The 17405-nt window shown below is 37.8% G+C and overlaps 5 protein-coding genes and 1 pseudogene across 7 annotated transcripts; 2 read left to right on the plus strand and 4 right to left on the minus strand.

Moving 5' to 3' along the window:
• Positions 1-872: 872 nt before the first annotated feature.
• On the minus strand, positions 873-4945 carry LOC147546527 (Tetratricopeptide repeat (TPR)-like superfamily protein). 2 transcript variants are annotated; one of them, XM_086636350.1, is made up of 3 exons: positions 2719-4490; positions 2123-2548; positions 873-2033 (listed from the first exon to the last, which is right to left on the minus strand). In XM_086636350.1, the coding sequence occupies exon 1, from the start codon at positions 4450-4452 to the stop codon at positions 2806-2808; it is 1647 nt and encodes a 548-aa protein (XP_086492476.1). In that variant the 5' UTR covers positions 4453-4490; the 3' UTR covers positions 873-2033; positions 2123-2548; positions 2719-2805. The 2 variants fall into 2 exon arrangements, with proteins under 2 accessions (XP_086492476.1, XP_086492475.1); XM_086636349.1 differs by having other exon boundaries at positions 873-2548; positions 2719-4945.
• Positions 1490-2663, plus strand: LOC147546528 (transcription factor BOA-like). Its single transcript, XM_086636351.1, has one exon. The coding sequence runs from the start codon at positions 1490-1492 to the stop codon at positions 2489-2491; it is 1002 nt and encodes a 333-aa protein (XP_086492477.1). The 3' UTR covers positions 2492-2663.
• LOC147546529 (pentatricopeptide repeat-containing protein At2g03880, mitochondrial pseudogene) lies at positions 4524-7038 on the minus strand (annotated as a pseudogene). The gene has a single exon (XR_015223688.1). The product of XR_015223688.1 is annotated as a pentatricopeptide repeat-containing protein At2g03880, mitochondrial pseudogene (transcript).
• Positions 4524-8481, minus strand: LOC147546530 (Pathogenesis-related thaumatin superfamily protein). Its single transcript, XM_086636352.1, has 2 exons — positions 8169-8481; positions 4524-8084 (listed from the first exon to the last, which is right to left on the minus strand). Exons 1-2 carry the CDS (start codon positions 8230-8232, stop codon positions 7411-7413), a joined length of 738 nt encoding a protein of 245 aa, XP_086492478.1. The 5' UTR covers positions 8233-8481; the 3' UTR covers positions 4524-7410.
• A 1749-nt stretch (positions 8482-10230) lies between these two features.
• LOC147546531 (transcription initiation factor TFIID subunit 14b-like) lies at positions 10231-11474 on the plus strand (the record flags this gene model as incomplete). Its single annotated transcript, XM_086635918.1, has 5 exons — positions 10231-10338; positions 10486-10574; positions 10701-10891; positions 10986-11107; positions 11215-11474. Coding segments are annotated over 5 exons (597 nt in total), but the record flags the coding sequence as incomplete, so codon positions are not given.
• Positions 11475-11706: 232 nt separating this feature from the next.
• On the minus strand, positions 11707-16163 carry TOC75-III (translocon at the outer envelope membrane of chloroplasts 75-III). Its single transcript, XM_086636348.1, has 7 exons — positions 14350-16163; positions 14035-14256; positions 13819-13926; positions 13512-13703; positions 13170-13418; positions 12447-12701; positions 11707-12158 (listed from the first exon to the last, which is right to left on the minus strand). The coding sequence occupies exons 1-7, from the start codon at positions 15610-15612 to the stop codon at positions 11919-11921; spliced, it is 2529 nt and encodes an 842-aa protein (XP_086492474.1). The 5' UTR covers positions 15613-16163; the 3' UTR covers positions 11707-11918.
• Between the last annotated feature and the right edge of the window lie 1242 nt (positions 16164-17405).

Genomic DNA, 17405 nt, shown 5'->3' on the forward strand with positions numbered 1-17405 from the left:
GGCAATGTCAAAACATGACTTCTGGCCTATAATAAATAATGGTAAACGTCAAAATTTGATTGCCCAAATAGTTGATTATTTTGACATAAATTCTAAAATCCTTTAGGTATTCGATTTTCAGTAGAATCTCTGACGGAAATTATAAATATTTTGATATAAATTCTAACACCCCGGAAACTATTTAGCTTTTCCCAAAGCGCTGGCCTTAAATATTAGGCGAACACATTTCGACAAAAAAGAAAAATATATTAGGCGAACTCAAATTAGGTCATTTTCTTACTGACCCATAAACACAAATGACTAGAAGGAGATTTGGCTAGGCAGTGCTTAGCACTTCCCCAACAAAATGAGGAAAATTGATATCAATATCTAATATTATCTCCACATACTATTTTCACCCTTTTCTATTATTTTCAATACTAGCGTATATCCCGTGCCCTAGGGCACGGACATTTGTTTGAGAGAGATTTTAATTAGTTATTATTTTATTGAGAGAGAGATTTTAATTAGTTATTATTTTTTTTTGTATATTTTCTCTTAAATTAGTTATTATTTTATTGAGAGAGAGATTTTTTTTTTTTAACCCTTGAAATTTATTTTGTTTCTTTTTTTTCTTACATTAGAATTTTTATTTCTAAGAAGGAAAAAATTATTGTTGTTTAAATAGGTAATTTTATTTCTACGAAGGACTATATTTTAAATTTTGAGAAGGGTTTCTAGACAATATCCTTTATTAGAAAAGGATGTTTGTCCCAGTCATCGTTTTCCCTTCTGTTTTATATAATAGATTATTTTTCTCTCCAACTTGAAAAGAAGAGCTATTAGATTAGCTGTCACCCAATATTTATCATATTTTTTTGCATCACGTAACATCAACTAAAACTGACTATATTATTGAATTTTACTCAAGAAAATATTGTAACATAAACAAATGATGTAAGAAAGAGTCTCCAATATAATCTAATCTATTTCGTATTTATCGGGTCTTAATATTTTATTCCATGTTTTAAGGTAGAATTTAGTACTAGTGGCGACTTTCTCTAACCTAATTAAACAAATCCATAAACAAAATGCAACTTGGGCATTTGAAATTCCTAATTCACCCCCAACAAGATCCAAAAAGGGTGTACGAAAGATCTTGAAACCCTAAAAAAAATCTAAAGTACCTATATTAGTCGTCCACGTGGGAAACTACAGAAATCAGATATTGCACTTTTTCTTCCCTTTTCTTTCTCCTTTTCCAATTGGTTTAAAGATCACCACCATAGAAAATGTTGAAAAATTAAATCTTGGGATATCTCTCCAATCTTCACCACCACCACCACCCATGAATTTTAATCTTCTCACTACAATCCCAATTTTTTCAAACCCTAATTTCTTCTCATCTTTCCATGAATTTTAGATTCCTGGGAGTTTTGAGCCATAAAGATTTGATTTTTATTTCCTCTGTTTCTTTTTCAGAATTTTGAAATTGTGATTTGAATTTGAGATGGGAGAAGAAGTAAAAATGAATGATATTGAAGAGGTTGATGATAATGAAGAAAGAGTAATTGAATGGGAAGATGGATTACCAGATGCCGACGATCTGATTCCATTATCACAGAATTTGATCTCACAAGAACTAGCCTCTGCTTTTAATATAGAAACCCAACCATCTCGAAGTATAATCGATGTCAATCGTGCATCTCAAGAAACATTATCGAGTATTTGTCGAATGAATCATCGTTTTCATCTTCATCCTCTCTGTTCTTCCAATAATCTGAAGTTATTTCCTTGTTTAGATGAAGATAGGGGATTAATGGTTGAAAGAGATGATTATCATGAACCAGGAACTCCTTCAAAAGATGGATCGGAATCACGAAAGATTCGAAAAATTGAGACGAATGATGAGGAAACTGAATTATCCTTACATATAGAGAATTCTTGTAATGATGAACAGTCTACCCGGACATCGAAACGACCTAGATTAGTTTGGACTCCTCAGCTTCACAAGAGATTCGTCGATGTCGTGGCTCATTTGGGAATAAAGAACGCTGTGCCAAAGACAATTATGCAAATGATGAATGTAGACGGATTAACAAGAGAGAATGTGGCTAGTCATCTGCAAAAGTATAGACTTTACCTCAAGAGAATGTCTAATGAAGGTCCATCCTCAAAAGATGATCATCTTTTTGCATCAACCCCTGTCCCCAAGAGCCTCCGTGAGTCCACCACCGGAGGTGGCAGTGGGAATATACCACCACCATCACTTCCGTTACCAACATCACCACCACCATCATATGCAGGGGTGCCATTTTTTCCGATGCCCATACTTGGTATGGGTCATGGGCATATGGGAATGTCTTCTGGAAATCTAAGCAATGCAACTTATTCGAGTGCACTCAATTTCCATCCTTACAACATGTTGATGAGGGACAATCAGAGAGATTGGTCAAGTAATAAATTTGGCCCGATGTTATCTTATTCTCGTGCTACTAATGGCGAAAAATGAAATCTTCGACTTCCACGAGGGCTGTTTAAAGGTGAGGTTAGCTTCAGCTTTCTTAACCTGTTAAGGGTTGATTTCTTTAAATTCATGAAATGTAAGATGAAGCATAAAATGACTTTAACTTTTGATGATCTAGTTACTTAGATTTATTTGATAATTTAAACAAGTTCGTATATCAGCATTGTTAATTCACAAACTTTCGGCTTGTAAAGTTGACAGTCAATTCGTACCAGAACTTTTGATGTAAATTCAGTGGCAGTCTGGCAGAGGCTTTGCCCGTTCGAGATGAACTTGTTCGTATCAGAGAGCATCTTCACTTACAGACTCTGAATCCAACTGAATCCCGGATTTTTTCTCAACTTCCTCTTTTTCATCAACTTCTTTGATCTTTCAGCATCTGCCCAACTTCCAGCACCCGCATATAAACTTGACATCAACAAGCATGTCCCTGCATTCTCAGGCTCGAGTTCTTGCAGATTCTTAGCTGCTATCTCTGCCAATTCAATATTACCATGATTTCTACATGCTCCTAACAATGCTCCCCACACAAACAAATCAGGATCGACAGGCATCGCCTTAATAAAATCATAAGCCTCAATAATCCTCCCAGCTCTACCTAAAATATCCACCATGGATGCATAATGCTCCAACCTTGGTTCGATCCTATACTCTTCTTGCATCAAATGGAACAAACTTTGTCCAAACTCGATCATACCCGCATGACTACAAGCTGTTAAAGCTGCTGTGAAAGTCAAGTGATTTGGTTTCACTTTCTTGTTCATTAACATCTGATCGAAAAGCTCAATTGCTTCATTGCAGTACCCATGATTCGCATATCCGAAGATCATTGAGTTCCAAGTAACCGTATTTTTTCGATCCATGTCGTTAAATATCTTAATAGCTTCATATATAAAACCACACTTGGCATACATATCAACAAGAGAGCTACTCACAAATACGTCGTCTCCTACTCCAATAACCAACGAATAACCATGAATCTCTTTTCCACGTTTCGAATCTGCCATTGATGCGCATGCAGGTAAGATACTACTGATTGTGAAAGAACTTGGCCTAACACCTGAATCCATCATCTGTTTAAATGTTTCAAAGGCCTCACTAGTATGAAAGTTTTGAACAAACCCAGATATAACTGATGTCCAAGAAACAGTATCAGGTTCAAACCCATCTATCTTCATCTTCTCAAGAAGTTTCAAAGCCATTTCGGAATCACCCACTTTCGAAAAACCCGCAAGTAATGCATTCCATGTTAATAAATTGGGCTTTACCCTCATAATCTTCATCTTCTCCACTAAATTAAATGCTTCTCCTGCAAACCCATATTGACAATAACCAGAGACAATTGAATTCCAAGCCACCAAATCTTTTTCAAGCATCCTTTCGAACACATTACGCGCAGTATCCAATCTACCACATTTTGAGTACATATCAATCAATGAACAATTAATAAAGTTATCAGGATCAAACAAAGCCGAACGAAGAACTACACAATGTAATCTCTCTCCATTTTGTATGTTGGAAAGATTTCCACAAGCTTTCAGAATACTAGGGATAATGTACTGGTTAAGTCTAACTCCTTCTCTTCTCATCTCCCCAAAGATATTTAAAATTTCTTGATAAAATCCTTGGCGGGAGTAAGCCCCAACCAAGACGACCCATCGACGTAAGTTGCTCCTGGGAATTTCATCGAACACCTTCCGAGCATCTGACATTTTCCCACATTGTGTATAAAAAGATATGAGCTTGGAAAGGATGTAATTTGATAGCAATCCTGTGGTGATAAGGTAACCATGGAGTATTTTACCTGACTCCAATAATCGATCACGACCACATATCTCAATATAACTAGCATAAGAATCAGAACTAGATTGAAATGTGCGATTACCGAGGAAGATTTTTCGGTGGGAGTATCTAAAAAGTGATGCTCCTGAGTGAATAACCCGCATTTTTTATTAAAACAGTAAGACTCGAACTCTGGTCTCTCAGTGGATAGGGTCGCTTATGTAAGTTATAAAAAAAAAAAAAAAAAAGAGTACTCCATAATTTGAATATTTTCGATCTTACAATATACTATATCCAACCCATATATACAAAACATTTATAAAGTTCGCGACATTCTTTTAGCAACAATATTACCAGTAATCACCACAAGAGCATAACCCTTGTTTGAAATAATGAAATCGATAATTATCTTTTAAAACTATATCTCTCTTGGTTAGACTTGAAATGTACTTCATCGCGGAATGACAGTCTTGGCATACCCGAAGATTTTTAAATACTCTGATCGGTCGCCCGTTGCTTTTTGATAAGTTTAGAAGGCCAAAGCAAACTGCAAGCTTTTCACTATGATATAAAACTTGTTCTTCTTTTGAAACTCCTATACCTTGATGTAGAACAAAACTTGTATCAGGGATATATCCTATCTCTTTAATTTGCTTCACTAAATCCTTCAATTTTCCGTATATATTCGCCATTTCAGTTTGTTTCATGTCTCTTGAGTAGAACTTGTATATCTTATTGTTCACTTCTATCCAGCTACAACCTGGTTCTTTCTTCACCCCTTTCTGTTTCATTAGCTTCCTAACTTTCTCAACTTCATCCCACCTTTCTGCTTCTGCATACATGTTTGATAGGGTAATATAAACTGTTGGATCATTTGGTTCGATCTCCATTATACGTTTAGCTACAAATTCTGCCAGTTTTAAGTTCTTTTGGGAGCGGCAAGCGGCAAGTAATGGCCTCCATGTTGAAGCTTTGGGTTTTATAGGCGAATTTGTTATAAAATCTTTGGCAACTTCGAGCTGGCCAGCTCGACTCAGTATATCTACCATACAGCTAAAATGTGTCTCCTCGGGAGTAATGTTATAATCTCGAATCATCGATCCGAAATGCTCTAGCCCTTCTTCAACCAAGCCTGAATGACTACAAGCAGATAGCACAGCAATGAAAGTGGAACTTGTTGGTTTCATTCCTTCTTCAATCATCTTTCTGAACAGGGATATAGCCTTCTTTGGATACCCATTCTGTGAGTAAGCTTTGATCATGGAGTTCCATGAAATAACATCTCGGTTTGGCATCAGACGGAAAACTTGTTCTGCATCTGATAGACTGCCCCCTTTCGTGTACATTTCTATTAACGAGCTTCCCACGTGCTCATTTGATTCGCAGTTAAATTTTATTACCCGAGCATGTATTTGTTCACCACTTGACAGAGATGGTAAGGAGCAACAAACTTTCAAAATGTTTGAATAGGTGAATTCATCAAACAATATATCATTCTGAACCATTCTATCAAAGGTTTCCATTGCCTTCTCTCTCCTGCCATTTTGGACGTACCCTGCTACTAACGCATTCCACGAAACATCAGAAACCGAGCTACCCATCTCTTCAAACTGTCTCTCTGCCTCATCCATCTGTTCAGTTTCCGAGTACATGTCTAAAAGCGCAGTCCCGACAAAAACACCTGAAACCATACCATTTTTAACGGTTTGAGCATGAACCATTTTCCCATAATTAGAATACCGAATACCACCACAAGATGCCAGGGCTATTGCAAATGTGTGCTCGTTCGGTTCTACACCGTTCCGTCTCATAGAGTTGAAATGTTCCAGAGCCTTGTGGAAGAATTTGTGCTGATGAAATCCAGTTATAACTGCAGTCCATGATATCAAATTTCTCTCAGGAAGATCCTTAAACAAAACCTCAACCTCATCCATCATCCCAAACTTGCTATACATTGTTATCAATGAATTCCCAACTGCGGTATACGTGAAATACTGCATTTTTACAGAATGGGTATGAAGTTGTTTTCCTTCTCTGACTGCTTTAATGGCTCCGCAAACACTAAACCCAATCGAAAACGTGTAATGATTGGTTCTAATTCCACTACTAAAAACTTGCATACAGAGTTTTAAAGCTTCATCAAACATCCCATTACTTGAATAGCCTGACATCAAGCTATTCCATGAAATAACATCATCCAAGTTTTCGGATCCTTCAAACATTTTACTAGCATTTTCAATGTCACCACACTTCGAATACATACTAACTAAGCTAGTCCTCACAAATTTATCATGATCAAACCCAATTTTAATAGATAACCCATGATAGCTTTTACCAAGAAGTAGACTTCCCACAGAACTACACTCACTTAAATTACTAATTACAGAAAGTCTGTCTGGTAAATCTGAAACTCCAGGCGTTCCTAGAGACTTGAAAGCATTCTGGGTAGGGTTTGTATTTGTCAAATTACCTTTCTCAATCGTACCCAGGTCGGATTTTTCACCGCCCACACTTATTGAATAGCCATTTTTGGTGGATGTGGGTATTATTAGTTCAGGACTTCCATCGAACACCCTGAATGCATTTTTCGTTTTTACCAGTTTTGGTAAACCAATAATGTTTTTTGCACGCACTCTATGAGCAGATCGATTGTTGAAAGTGATCTGAGTTGGTAAAAGACTAATTTGGTCTTGTAACAAGGAAGAACAGATAGGAGTATTTATGTAGCAGGTATAGGAAAGTGAGGCCATTGTCAAACTAAATATTTTTTTCAGTTTACTTTGCACTCTCTCGTACCCAAAGTAACCCTAATATTAATGCCACACAAGTCTACTGGTCTATCTCCCCTCTCTAATTTAATGGTATGAAATTTGAAATTTACGATAATGTTTTGTACTCCATTTTGTTGTACATGTTAATATTAATGGTCTCGGCTACTTTATCATTTAATTTTCGCCAAAATAACTAAAAAGATAAAATCGCCAAGGCGAAAAGACAGATCTTCAGTATCCATATGTGGAACAAGAAGAAGCTAAATTACAAAGTACGATTAAGAACTTACGGAAAAAACTAGATCTCTAAAACATCAAAATGTGCATATTTGCAAATCTCTCGTCCCTAGCTTATTTCGGAGGACAAAATGTAATAACATACCGAGGCGCTCTACAAGTCCGGAGGCTAGAAGAGTCATCGTAGGCGTAACTATAAGCCCGTGGGCAGATAGCCTTAAAGAGCTTGGCGAAAACTGTGGGTTTGCAAGTTTGTGGAGTAGCAAACTCACCGGTACAACAATATCTTGCAGATTTTGCAGCAAGGCAAGCACTTTTACACCCAACTACCTTATTCCCTTGCTTCACTTCTAACGCCGAAGGACAACAAACGTTTAAATCGACTTCACACTCGGCAATCCCACATCCGACTCCCCCACCCACAGGCACCATTGAAACAGGAAGGTTGAATCCATCAACCAAACTCACATCATAATAGTGAAGGGGCGAAGTAGCCGTCCCAAGCGTCATTTCCACTATGGTTGCTGGTGGTTTACCGCCAGTACCTTGACAACGTAGTAAACCCGCGCAATCACCGGTTGCACAAGAACCTTTACCATTTCCGTCGAAGCAACAACCTTGTCTACCCCAAATTCTCCCTGACCATCTATCTGGTACATCAAGGACTATCTGTTCATTACCATTGAGATGGAATCCACCATCTTGAGGAGATGGATGGCCTGCACTTCCGAGGATTCCGGGCCAAATGCTCTCTTTGCAGTTGTTAACTAGTATCAGTTGAGTCCCATCTGCACAACAAAACCATTAGAGAGTTTTAGAAAGTGTTTAGTTTTCTTTATAAGAAGAAGAAAGAGAAGAGAGTTAATTGATACCTGTGAAGGAGAAAGAGAACAAGATGGAGAGTACGAGGAAAAAGAGATGAGAGAACATCGGCATTGTTCCTTCGATGAGAACCTTCGAAAAGAGAGAGAACTTGTGATGTTGGTAATGGTGAGAGAAGATTGAGAAGGTGGTTTTGAGATGTCATAATAACTGCTAGAAACCGAAGAAAGTAAGCAAGGATTCAAACGGCACACTCCCCATCCCAACTTTTGCTTTTTTCTTTTTTCCTTTCTCTGTGGATCCCTTGCTTTCTTTTGAAGTTTCTTCTCTATCTCTCTGTGCCCTTTTCTTTATGCATGTGATGAGGTTTACAGTAACTAAGAGCACCATATTCTTTTCTTTAAAAAATGAAGTGGGTCACAAACTTTGTTACATTTTCATACTAAAACTAAGTTTGAAATTTTGAATGATGACAATGACTTTTCTATCACTAAAAGATGAAAAAACTAATCAAATATCAAAATTTTGGACGACAAGACTTCAGAGGTGCATGAGACTCCGGCTGAACAGGTTGTGTTGGATCTATCCCACATTGGTTATGGAAGGAAAGGTCGAAAGTATGAATATGGAGTATGAATAGGGCCGGCCCAAGCATAGGACCAGCTCAAGTATTTTTGAGGCTCAAAGTCAAGTCAAGAATAGAGGCCACTTTATGTATAGATAAAGAAAATGATCATAAAACTGCTTGAAACAGCACAAGTGCATAGGACTCCAAAGAAGAAGCCCTCGAGTAGTTTGGGCCCAAAGCAGCCACTTTGGCTGATTTGGATCTGGGCCGCCCTGAGTGTGAAGTTGTGTATAACTTAAAACATGCTATCATTGCTCAAAGAATCATTTATAAAGATCAAACTAAGGTTGTGTTTGTTTTTTCAAAATTTCAGATCTGAAATCTGAATTGGTCTCCAATTCAGATTTCAGACGTTTGTTTTTTTTTTCACAAAATCTGAATTGACGTCTGAATAGTCCCAAAGTCTGAATTCGGCTGAAATAAGTCCATATATTTTCAGACTTCAAAACAAGTCTGAAAATGAAGGACACAATCTGAAATGAGTAAAATGACGAACTTAACCCTCTTAAAAAAGATTAGAAATCAAAACAATCGAGTTTTTTCTCTTCTCTTCTCGGCTTCTTCACTCAGAAAACCCTAGGGTTCCAGCTGAGTTCCATTCCTTATGCTTTCCCTCCCTCCTCCCTCTCTCTCTCTCTAAAACACACACACACGCACTTTCTCTCTCTTAAACCCTCTGTGAGAAACTCCATTAAATCGAGCAGCACTGGAGACCTAGTTGTGAGGAACTCCTCTGATCTCGACTCTCTTTCAACTCCAAACTGGTATGGTTTTAACTTCTATGTTATTTGATTTCGTTCGATTTCTATTTTTTCCGATATATGTATACTGGTTTTATCTTTCCCGATTCTTTGGTTAATGAAACCCTCAAATTGTGGTAAGTTTTGACATATTACGAAAGGATCTTCAAATCCGAGATCAGGAAATAAAAATTGTAGTTCAGTTTTGTTTCCTATCCTTTTTTGATTCATCCAACAACTACTTTACTACTATGCATACTTCAAGGCTTCACTCTGGTACCCAAATTTCATTCTCCTTTAAATTCCTTGAAATTTCATAGTAGTAATTTTTTGTTTTCATGAATTTTGCTAAAGTTTAGATCTTTTCTGTTTTTAAATTCTTGTTGTTGTTGTTGTTTTGAGGGTTAGTTAGAATTAGGGGTTTTTAGTTTAATTGAAGTAATGGGTATCTAAGATTTTGATTCAATTACCCAAACTTGTATGAATTGATTAGTTGGTTTCATTTAGAGATCTTGTATGACTTAATGGGTATCTAAGGTTTGGTAGAAGTAGGGTTTTGATTTAAGATGATGTTTGAATTTTTCCTGTTATTCATATGAGAATGTGTTTTTGATTTTAAAACAGAAAACCATTTGATAATGGTTGATTCAGATGGAGATGAAGATGTTCAAGCTTGCTTCCCTTGTCCTTTTTGTTATATAGAAATTGAAGTTCCCTTATTATGTTTGATTCAGATGGAGATGAAGATCTTCAAAGAGACACGGCGGTGGTGATCAGTCAGACGGAAGTGGATCCGCCCCAAAATCACATCGTTCTAAAGGTCCTAAAGCTACTGACGATAACGAGAAAAAGGTTCAATTTTTCTTTTTCTTCACTTCTTACTCATTCCTTCCAATGTTTTATGCATGAAACCCTAACTCACAATTTCTGTATACTAACTGATCAAAACCCTACTTTTGAGATTACCCTTTTCTAATTAGGGTTTTTTTTTGTGTGTAGAGTTCAAACAAGAAACTCAAAGATGTTGAAATTAGTGTTCCAATAGTTTATGGAACTATTTCATTCTGGCTTGGTAAAAAGGCGAACGAGTAAGTTTATATATGTGACCTATAATTGTTTTATCTTCTTAGTGGAACTCTCTTAATCCATAAAAACAAATAAAGAGAGAAATTTGATACTCAATTTAGGGCTAATGTTGATTTCGTAATATACAGATATCACCATTTGAAGTTATATCCGGAGGATGACTCGGCTGGTCCACAGTCAACCAAGAAGCCAGTGGTTGTAGAATCTTATGATGAGATTGTTTTTTGTGATCCTTCAGAGGCGTTCTTTGCTCGTGTACAGAATCATCCTGCAGTTTCTGTTCCCAGACTACCGGCTAGTATTAGCTTGCCTCCTCCGGGTGAGCTTTCCTTTTGTGGATTGTTCATTCGAACTTCTTTTAGTTTCATTTTCAGTTTTCTTTGGAGATAAATTTGTTTTCAATTTAATCATAGGACCAATTGAGGGTATGAATGAAAAGAAGAGAGGCGACACAAAGGACCATCCGCTAAACCAATGGTTCCTTCACTTTTCGGAAGCAGATGAACTATTAAAACTTGCAGCAACTCGGCAAAAGGTAAGAACGAATCATTCTTCATTGTTTGATTCAAGTTAGGTCGAAAAACAATATGAGACTCCACATTATTGGTCTTTGATATTCTTTTACTATTTCTCCCTTATTAGATACAAAATCAAATTGGCAAGCTCAAAAGACAGTTAACTTTGATGGATGGGCAGCCACAACAATCGAAGCCCATGTCTGGTCAGTAAAAATGCATTCGTCCGCATTATATTTGGTGTTCTTTCTTTCAAATTGTACTGGCAGAAGTTAGAGCCTGATTTATATCCCCGTAAAGATGTTTATTGAAACACTTAGAACTTGATGAAACGCTTTGTCAGAGCTCTAATGTCAAATAGTGTTAAATTAACACACATTCAGATTTTTTTTTTGTTGAAAGATTTGGATTTTTTTTGTTGAAAGATTTGGAAGTAATTGTTCTTTTACTATAAGGGTATAAATGTAAAAAATTCAATTCAGACATAATATTTCAGATGAAAAAACAAACATGCTAACTCGTAAAATTATTCAGCCAATTCAGATTCAGCCATTTCAGTTCAGCCAATTCAGATTCAGCCAATTCAGATTCAGACAAAAAAAAAAAAACAAACACAACCTAATACTAATATAAGTTCTTAGATTATCTCCAACTCAAGCAAGAAAGAGTTCACAATATTCAACACTAGACACAAGAAAAAGGAATTGTCTGAATTTTTAATAAGACAAACTAACATCTTAATCCAAAAAGCTCTTCCCAGCTATACTAGAAGAAACAAACCTCAAACAAAATCTTTGGAAATATCATCTATCAGATTGGGAAGGATCGGGTTTAGAATCTTTCCCCAAATCGTAAGAATACAGCGCCAGTTCCAGCATTATGATCGACAGCATACTCTGCTCGAACAAGACCCAACTTGACACCAGCACCGTATGAAGATCCTTGTCCTGCTCGTCGATAGAACTCTGTTGGGTTACCCTTCAGATCTTTCGAGCTTCCTAAATCATTCCCATGTTCTGCAAATACGTACACATGTGTGTTCCTTACAGGTATCCTGAGCTCCGCTGCAAGCTGCACAAATTTGTACCTCATGATTAGTATTTCCTAGTTTTTAGTACAATACCACGAACAGTGCCGAAAGTGACAAAGCTGGTTTTGGTGAACACTACCAAAAGGTTTGCACATAGTTTGCATTCGGAAACCAAGCCTAATAAAATATTGAAATGTCTTTCTAACCAAGACCAACAAGAAAGAAACCTCATTTTCAACTTGATGAAGTTCACCATGAAATAAGACATGGATGATTTAAACATCATCTAAAGTTTACACAACTATTATAAGCTTGACATTATTTCTTACCTCGAGGATGTTTCTGCAAGCACCTAGCTCGCCCATGTTGTAACCTCTAACAGAGTAGGGTCCGCCAAGAGTAAAAGCATCGTAACTTGGGAGATCTCCGACACAACCACCATAGTGACTGTGAAGGACGAGAACAGGAGGTGGTGGCTTACCAGCACCTTCTTCGACCTTCTTTAACTGGATGAAGCGGGTGAATGTTAATTGGTGACGATTAAAGAATGGGAATTGACTGCCGATTCCTAGACCCTGGTCCAGCTGCAAATTCAAATGAATATACATATTATTGGTGAAAGCGCATCATTTGGTGGATTTGGATATTAAGAGACAAAAAGATATGAAAGGAAATTATTATGATTAAAGATATAATATCTTCAAAGCTCTCCAGCTTCCATTTATTATCTGTCACTTTCAGAATCAAGTGTGTTTCTACTTGAACCAGATGGGTCACCAACTCCATGATGTAAGGTGGCTCATGACTTGACTTACAATAAGTCGTCATAGAGGCAGCTCATAAATATGTAACTATAAGATCCTCGTGCGACAGAAATAATATCAAATAAAATCTACCAAAGGTCTTTTATGCCAATTATAAAGAGACTTGTAATATTCCAGCCGTACTCAAATAGACAATTCCTAGGGGAATAAAGAGGAGCAGGCTCAAGCCACCAAAAGGTAATCTTAACCATAACTTGTAGCATTAAAACTCAAGCATATAAAGTTCACCTGAAATACGTCCCTTTCACCAACAATCGTTCCGTTAACAAACTTGGTGTTGTCACGCGTAATATTTGCCTGTGCAAACGCTAATTGGTCAACACCAGTGCCACTAAGTGTAGTCGGAGGTCCATCTGCACTGATTCCTCCGCTGGGCAACTGCCTCTGACCATGTGAAGAAATGTTACTGCTCTCATCTCGTGCTGTGATTTTCTCCATAACCAATCCATAAGTGAACTTGCTCTGGCGGGTAAAGTTCTGCAAAGTGCATATCAAACAGATAAGAGCACACAAGCTAATTAGATCTGAAAGGAAGGGTGTATATAGAAGAAGAAGCATCAAAAAACCCACCTCTGTTATATTAGCTTTGACACCGGCCCGATCAACCCATATAGGTGGAACTTCATCCACCCCAGGTCCACCTGTGAAAACTGGACTCAGTTTACGACTATTGAAGCAGCTTGTTCGGAAGGTGCGATTACGAGGATTGTACACCCCATCGAGATATGGATGTACATACTCAAATTTGAAAGATAGGTCATCCTGAACCAAAACGTTACACTTAGTATGCTAATAGACATGTTCTTAAGTCCTATTAATATAACAAATCGGTAGTAACTAATCCAGTTTAGAGGCAAAATAGTAATGTGAATACTACCTGAGGATCAAGGAAGTTGTTGGTTGTTATTGAACCAATTACGGATCTGTTAAGACCTTTGATATTTCGATGCTCGATTGTTACAGTGCCAGAAGGCTGGATTGAGGCCTGAAAAGGGAACATTCATACATACCCACGATTATTAAAAAGATAAATAAATGGTACTGATACTTTATGTCATTAAAAATCCAACACCAAATTGATTAACATACATACCAGGGTAGGTCGACCTTGAGGTCCTGGAACAATACTCCATTCTGTACTAACTTCAGCCGACTTTTGCTCAAGTTCTTTAAGTTTGATCTCAACTATGATCCCTCCATCGTTCTTCTCATCCGGGCGAGGGTTAACTTCGATATTAGAAAACAAAGCAAGCGAATTGATGTTTCTCAGAGCTTGTTTTCCAGCTTCTATGTTAAAAATATGACCTTGTCTAAGCTGTTCAAACCAAACAAACAAAAATCAGATATGATGATCATAACTCATACAACTAACAACATGAGTCTAATAAATTGAATCAGAAAGTAATACCTGTTTGGGCAATTCTCTCCTAATGATGGCCATCTGAGTATTCCCTTCACAAACATTTCCAAGTTTATCTTGAAACTGTATAGCTAATTGTGTTATATCTCCTTCAACAACCTCACAAACAACTTCTTTTGTGTTCAAATTTCCGAAATTCACAACTTGGGCACAAGCATAACCTTCATCATGGTACCATTTCTGAACCCTATCTCTAATTTTCTGTAACAATCTTGCACTAACCTTCCCTTGCTCTCTCAACATCTGTAAAACCTCTTTGTGAACTGGGAGTGGCAACAAACATGGCCTTGCTTTTTGAATTCTCCTTCTATAATCCTTCTCTTGGTTCCTGAAGTACTCCATTTTCTCCTTATCAGTCATATCAGCATCCATTTCGATCGGTTTTGATTGTGGCAATAACCCAACATTGATACACTGAAATGAATCAGCAGATTGCCAAGTACTTTCAGTGAATGAAATGGTGATTCCAATTGTTCCATCAGGTTTAGTTTTCCCCTCTAGGTCAACCTTTTCAAACATTCCACAAGTAGCTAGGGTTTCCAGTTCTTTTTGAAGATGAGCTTTCGTGTAAATACCACTTGGTTGAAGTGTAACCATCTCAAAGAATGAATCTTCGGTACCCACAGTCGCCCATCGACGTCGGTCGAAGAAAAGAATTTCAGAAATTTTGTACCTTTTGAATCCACTTAGTTTGTTTAGTTGAACAACAATGTTAGCAGGAAGACCGTGAGAATCCCATTCTTGAGCAGGGGATTCTTCTTCCTTGGCATTAGCTGACGAAGACAAGAATCTAGACCAGAAACCTCCACCGTCACCACCACCACCACCACCGTTGTTCCAATTTCCACCGCCACCTCCGCCATTATTTCCTCCGCCGGGGAAGCCACCATTACCAGAGCCATGAGTTGTAGACGGGGAAGAAGAGAAGGAAAGGTGGTAGAGAAGACCAGTAGCGGCGGTGAAACCAAGGGTTTTAGTGATGGCGGAGAGGGTTTTGGGGGAGTAGGTTAAGCGTTTCGATTGAGAGGGGGAGGAGGAGGAGGAGGATTTACATTTGGTGGTGGAGGATCGAGATAGAGGAGACGGTGAAGTGGTGGAGGGGGTGGAAGATCGAGTTAGAGGAGGAAGTGAAGTGGTGGCGGCGGTGGAGGATCGAGGTAGAGGAGGCGGTGAAGTGGTGGCGACGGTGGACACTCTACGCCGGGAATAAAGAGTTGGGGTTAGAAGTTGCCCGGAAGCGCAGAACGCCATTTTCACCCAAAAAACTCAAAGGGATAAGGTCTAGGGAGGAAGGTTGGAGCGGCAGTTCTACTACTACTTGTAGGAGAAGAAATAAACAAGGCACCTTCAATGCTACCAGCAACAATCAAAATAATCACAATCGGACGGCTACTAAATTTCTCACTTGTGATTTCACTCTATTACTACGAACAAAAAATTTTAGACAGACTTTAGACAGAAATCTCGTGTAACTTTTGGGCGATAAAAAGTGATAATCAACGACTACAATTTTGTGCGATGAGAGATGTTGACAGGTAATTTAAGTTGTCGAATCAGTTCTAATTCGAAGTTGATCACAACTTCAACAACTTTTGAAATACGTATTATTATTCTATGTACGTAGAAGTAGCAATTAAAAAAAAATATTACATATAAGTGACTCTTAATCAACATATATCACATCGATGTATTTTTGTTTAATAAAATAGTATTAAACTGAAGAGGGAAGTATAAGACATCGCTGAGTTGAAGTCTATACTGAAAAGCAACCTGCGTGCTTATATTCTTATAATCTAGCGTTCAAGTCAATTGTAGTCTGTGAGAGGTTTATGTATCATCAAAGTTGTCATTACTGATATGTAATACGCAAATATAATCAACTAATAAATATCATTGTTGAATTGATTTGAAGACCCAAAAATATTCAATTTTGCAAAAAAAAAAAAAATAAATCCAGAAAGTTACCAACTTAAAAAAAATTATTAGAGAAATTTATAAAAATGTGTTTGTCATAACCCTATAGTAATTACAAGTCTAATAATAATTAGGGTTAATTCCGTTTTGGCCCCCGATTTGTGACCAACTGGCCGTTTTGGCCCCCATAAGTGTCCGGCAGTTCGTTTTAGCCCCAAGGGCTAAATTTTTGACGAAATTATCCTCGGGGGCCAAAACAGAATTATTTGTGAAAAAGGTTAAAAACAAAAAAAAACCACATCACACCTTTCTTTGTCATCCACCTCATCTTATCACTCCTCCACCACACCACCTCCTCTCCACCTCACCCTTCTTCTCCGGCAGGATGTTGCCGGCCGGAATAAAAAATTCCGGGCGGCCACTTTTAAAAAAAAAAAAAAAAATTCTCTCTCTTCTTCTTCCTCTCTCTCTCTTCTTCCTCTCTCTTCTTCCTCTCTCTTCGTCTGGGATTCCAGACGAAGAGGATCTGGATCTGGGGTTTCAAACCCCAGATCCAGAAATTTCCGGCGAAGGTTTACCTTCGCCGGAAATTGGGAGATATAAAGAGAGGAGGGAGAGAGAAGAGGAGGGAGAGAGAAGAGAGAGAAAGGAGGAAGAAGAGAGAGGAAGAAGAGAGAGAGAGAGAGAGGAAGAAGAAGAGAGAGAAATTTTTTTTTTTTTTTTTTTAAAGTGGCCGGCCGAAATTTTTTATTCCGGCCGGCAACATCCTGCCGGAGAAGAAGGGTGAGGTGGAGAGGAGGTGGTGTGGTGGAGGAGAGATTAGATGAGGTGGACAAACAAAAAGAAAAAATAAAAATTACAGAAATGCCACCGGGGTAGAATTGGGAGGTTGGATAAAATTTGGGGCCAAATAGGAAATTTTTGGGGCCAAAACGAACTGTCGGACACTTATGGGGCCAAAACGGCCAGTTGGTCACAAATCGGGGGCCAAAACGGAATTAACCCTAATAATTAATAAAACCCTTGTACCTTAAAAGTAAGAAACACGGTAGATTTTATATAAGAATCTTATTTTATTTTCACAATTTCACGATTAAGAAAATGGAAAATAACGCTCTAACCAATTAATC

This window comes from Eschscholzia californica, unplaced genomic scaffold (assembly GCF_041429995.1).
Source record: "Eschscholzia californica isolate CP2 unplaced genomic scaffold, dmEscCali1.0.p SCAF_4, whole genome shotgun sequence".
Taxonomy (NCBI): Eukaryota; Viridiplantae; Streptophyta; class Magnoliopsida; order Ranunculales; family Papaveraceae; genus Eschscholzia; species Eschscholzia californica.

What these genes read in the sequence shown, in the direction of transcription:
- LOC147546527 (XM_086636349.1), bottom strand. Translation starts at nt 4,452, where the DNA reads ATGCGGGTTATTCACTCAGGAGCATCACTTTTTAGATACTCCCACCGA.
- TOC75-III (XM_086636348.1), bottom strand. Translation starts at nt 15,612, where the DNA reads ATGGCGTTCTGCGCTTCCGGGCAACTTCTAACCCCAACTCTTTATTCC. An exon ending in ACAACTTCCTTGATCCTCAG is followed by an intron (nt 13,704 to 13,818) that starts GTAGTATTCACA and finishes GTTTTGGTTCAG; the next exon opens with GATGACCTATCTTTCAAATT. An exon ending in CTTGCAGAAACATCCTCGAG is followed by an intron (nt 12,159 to 12,446) that starts GTAAGAAATAAT and finishes AAATTTGTGCAG; the next exon opens with CTTGCAGCGGAGCTCAGGAT.
- LOC147546530 (XM_086636352.1), bottom strand. Translation starts at nt 8,232, where the DNA reads ATGCCGATGTTCTCTCATCTCTTTTTCCTCGTACTCTCCATCTTGTTC. An exon ending in GTTCTCTTTCTCCTTCACAG is followed by an intron (nt 8,085 to 8,168) that starts GTATCAATTAAC and finishes TTTGTTGTGCAG; the next exon opens with ATGGGACTCAACTGATACTA.
- LOC147546528 (XM_086636351.1), top strand. Translation starts at nt 1,490, where the DNA reads ATGGGAGAAGAAGTAAAAATGAATGATATTGAAGAGGTTGATGATAAT.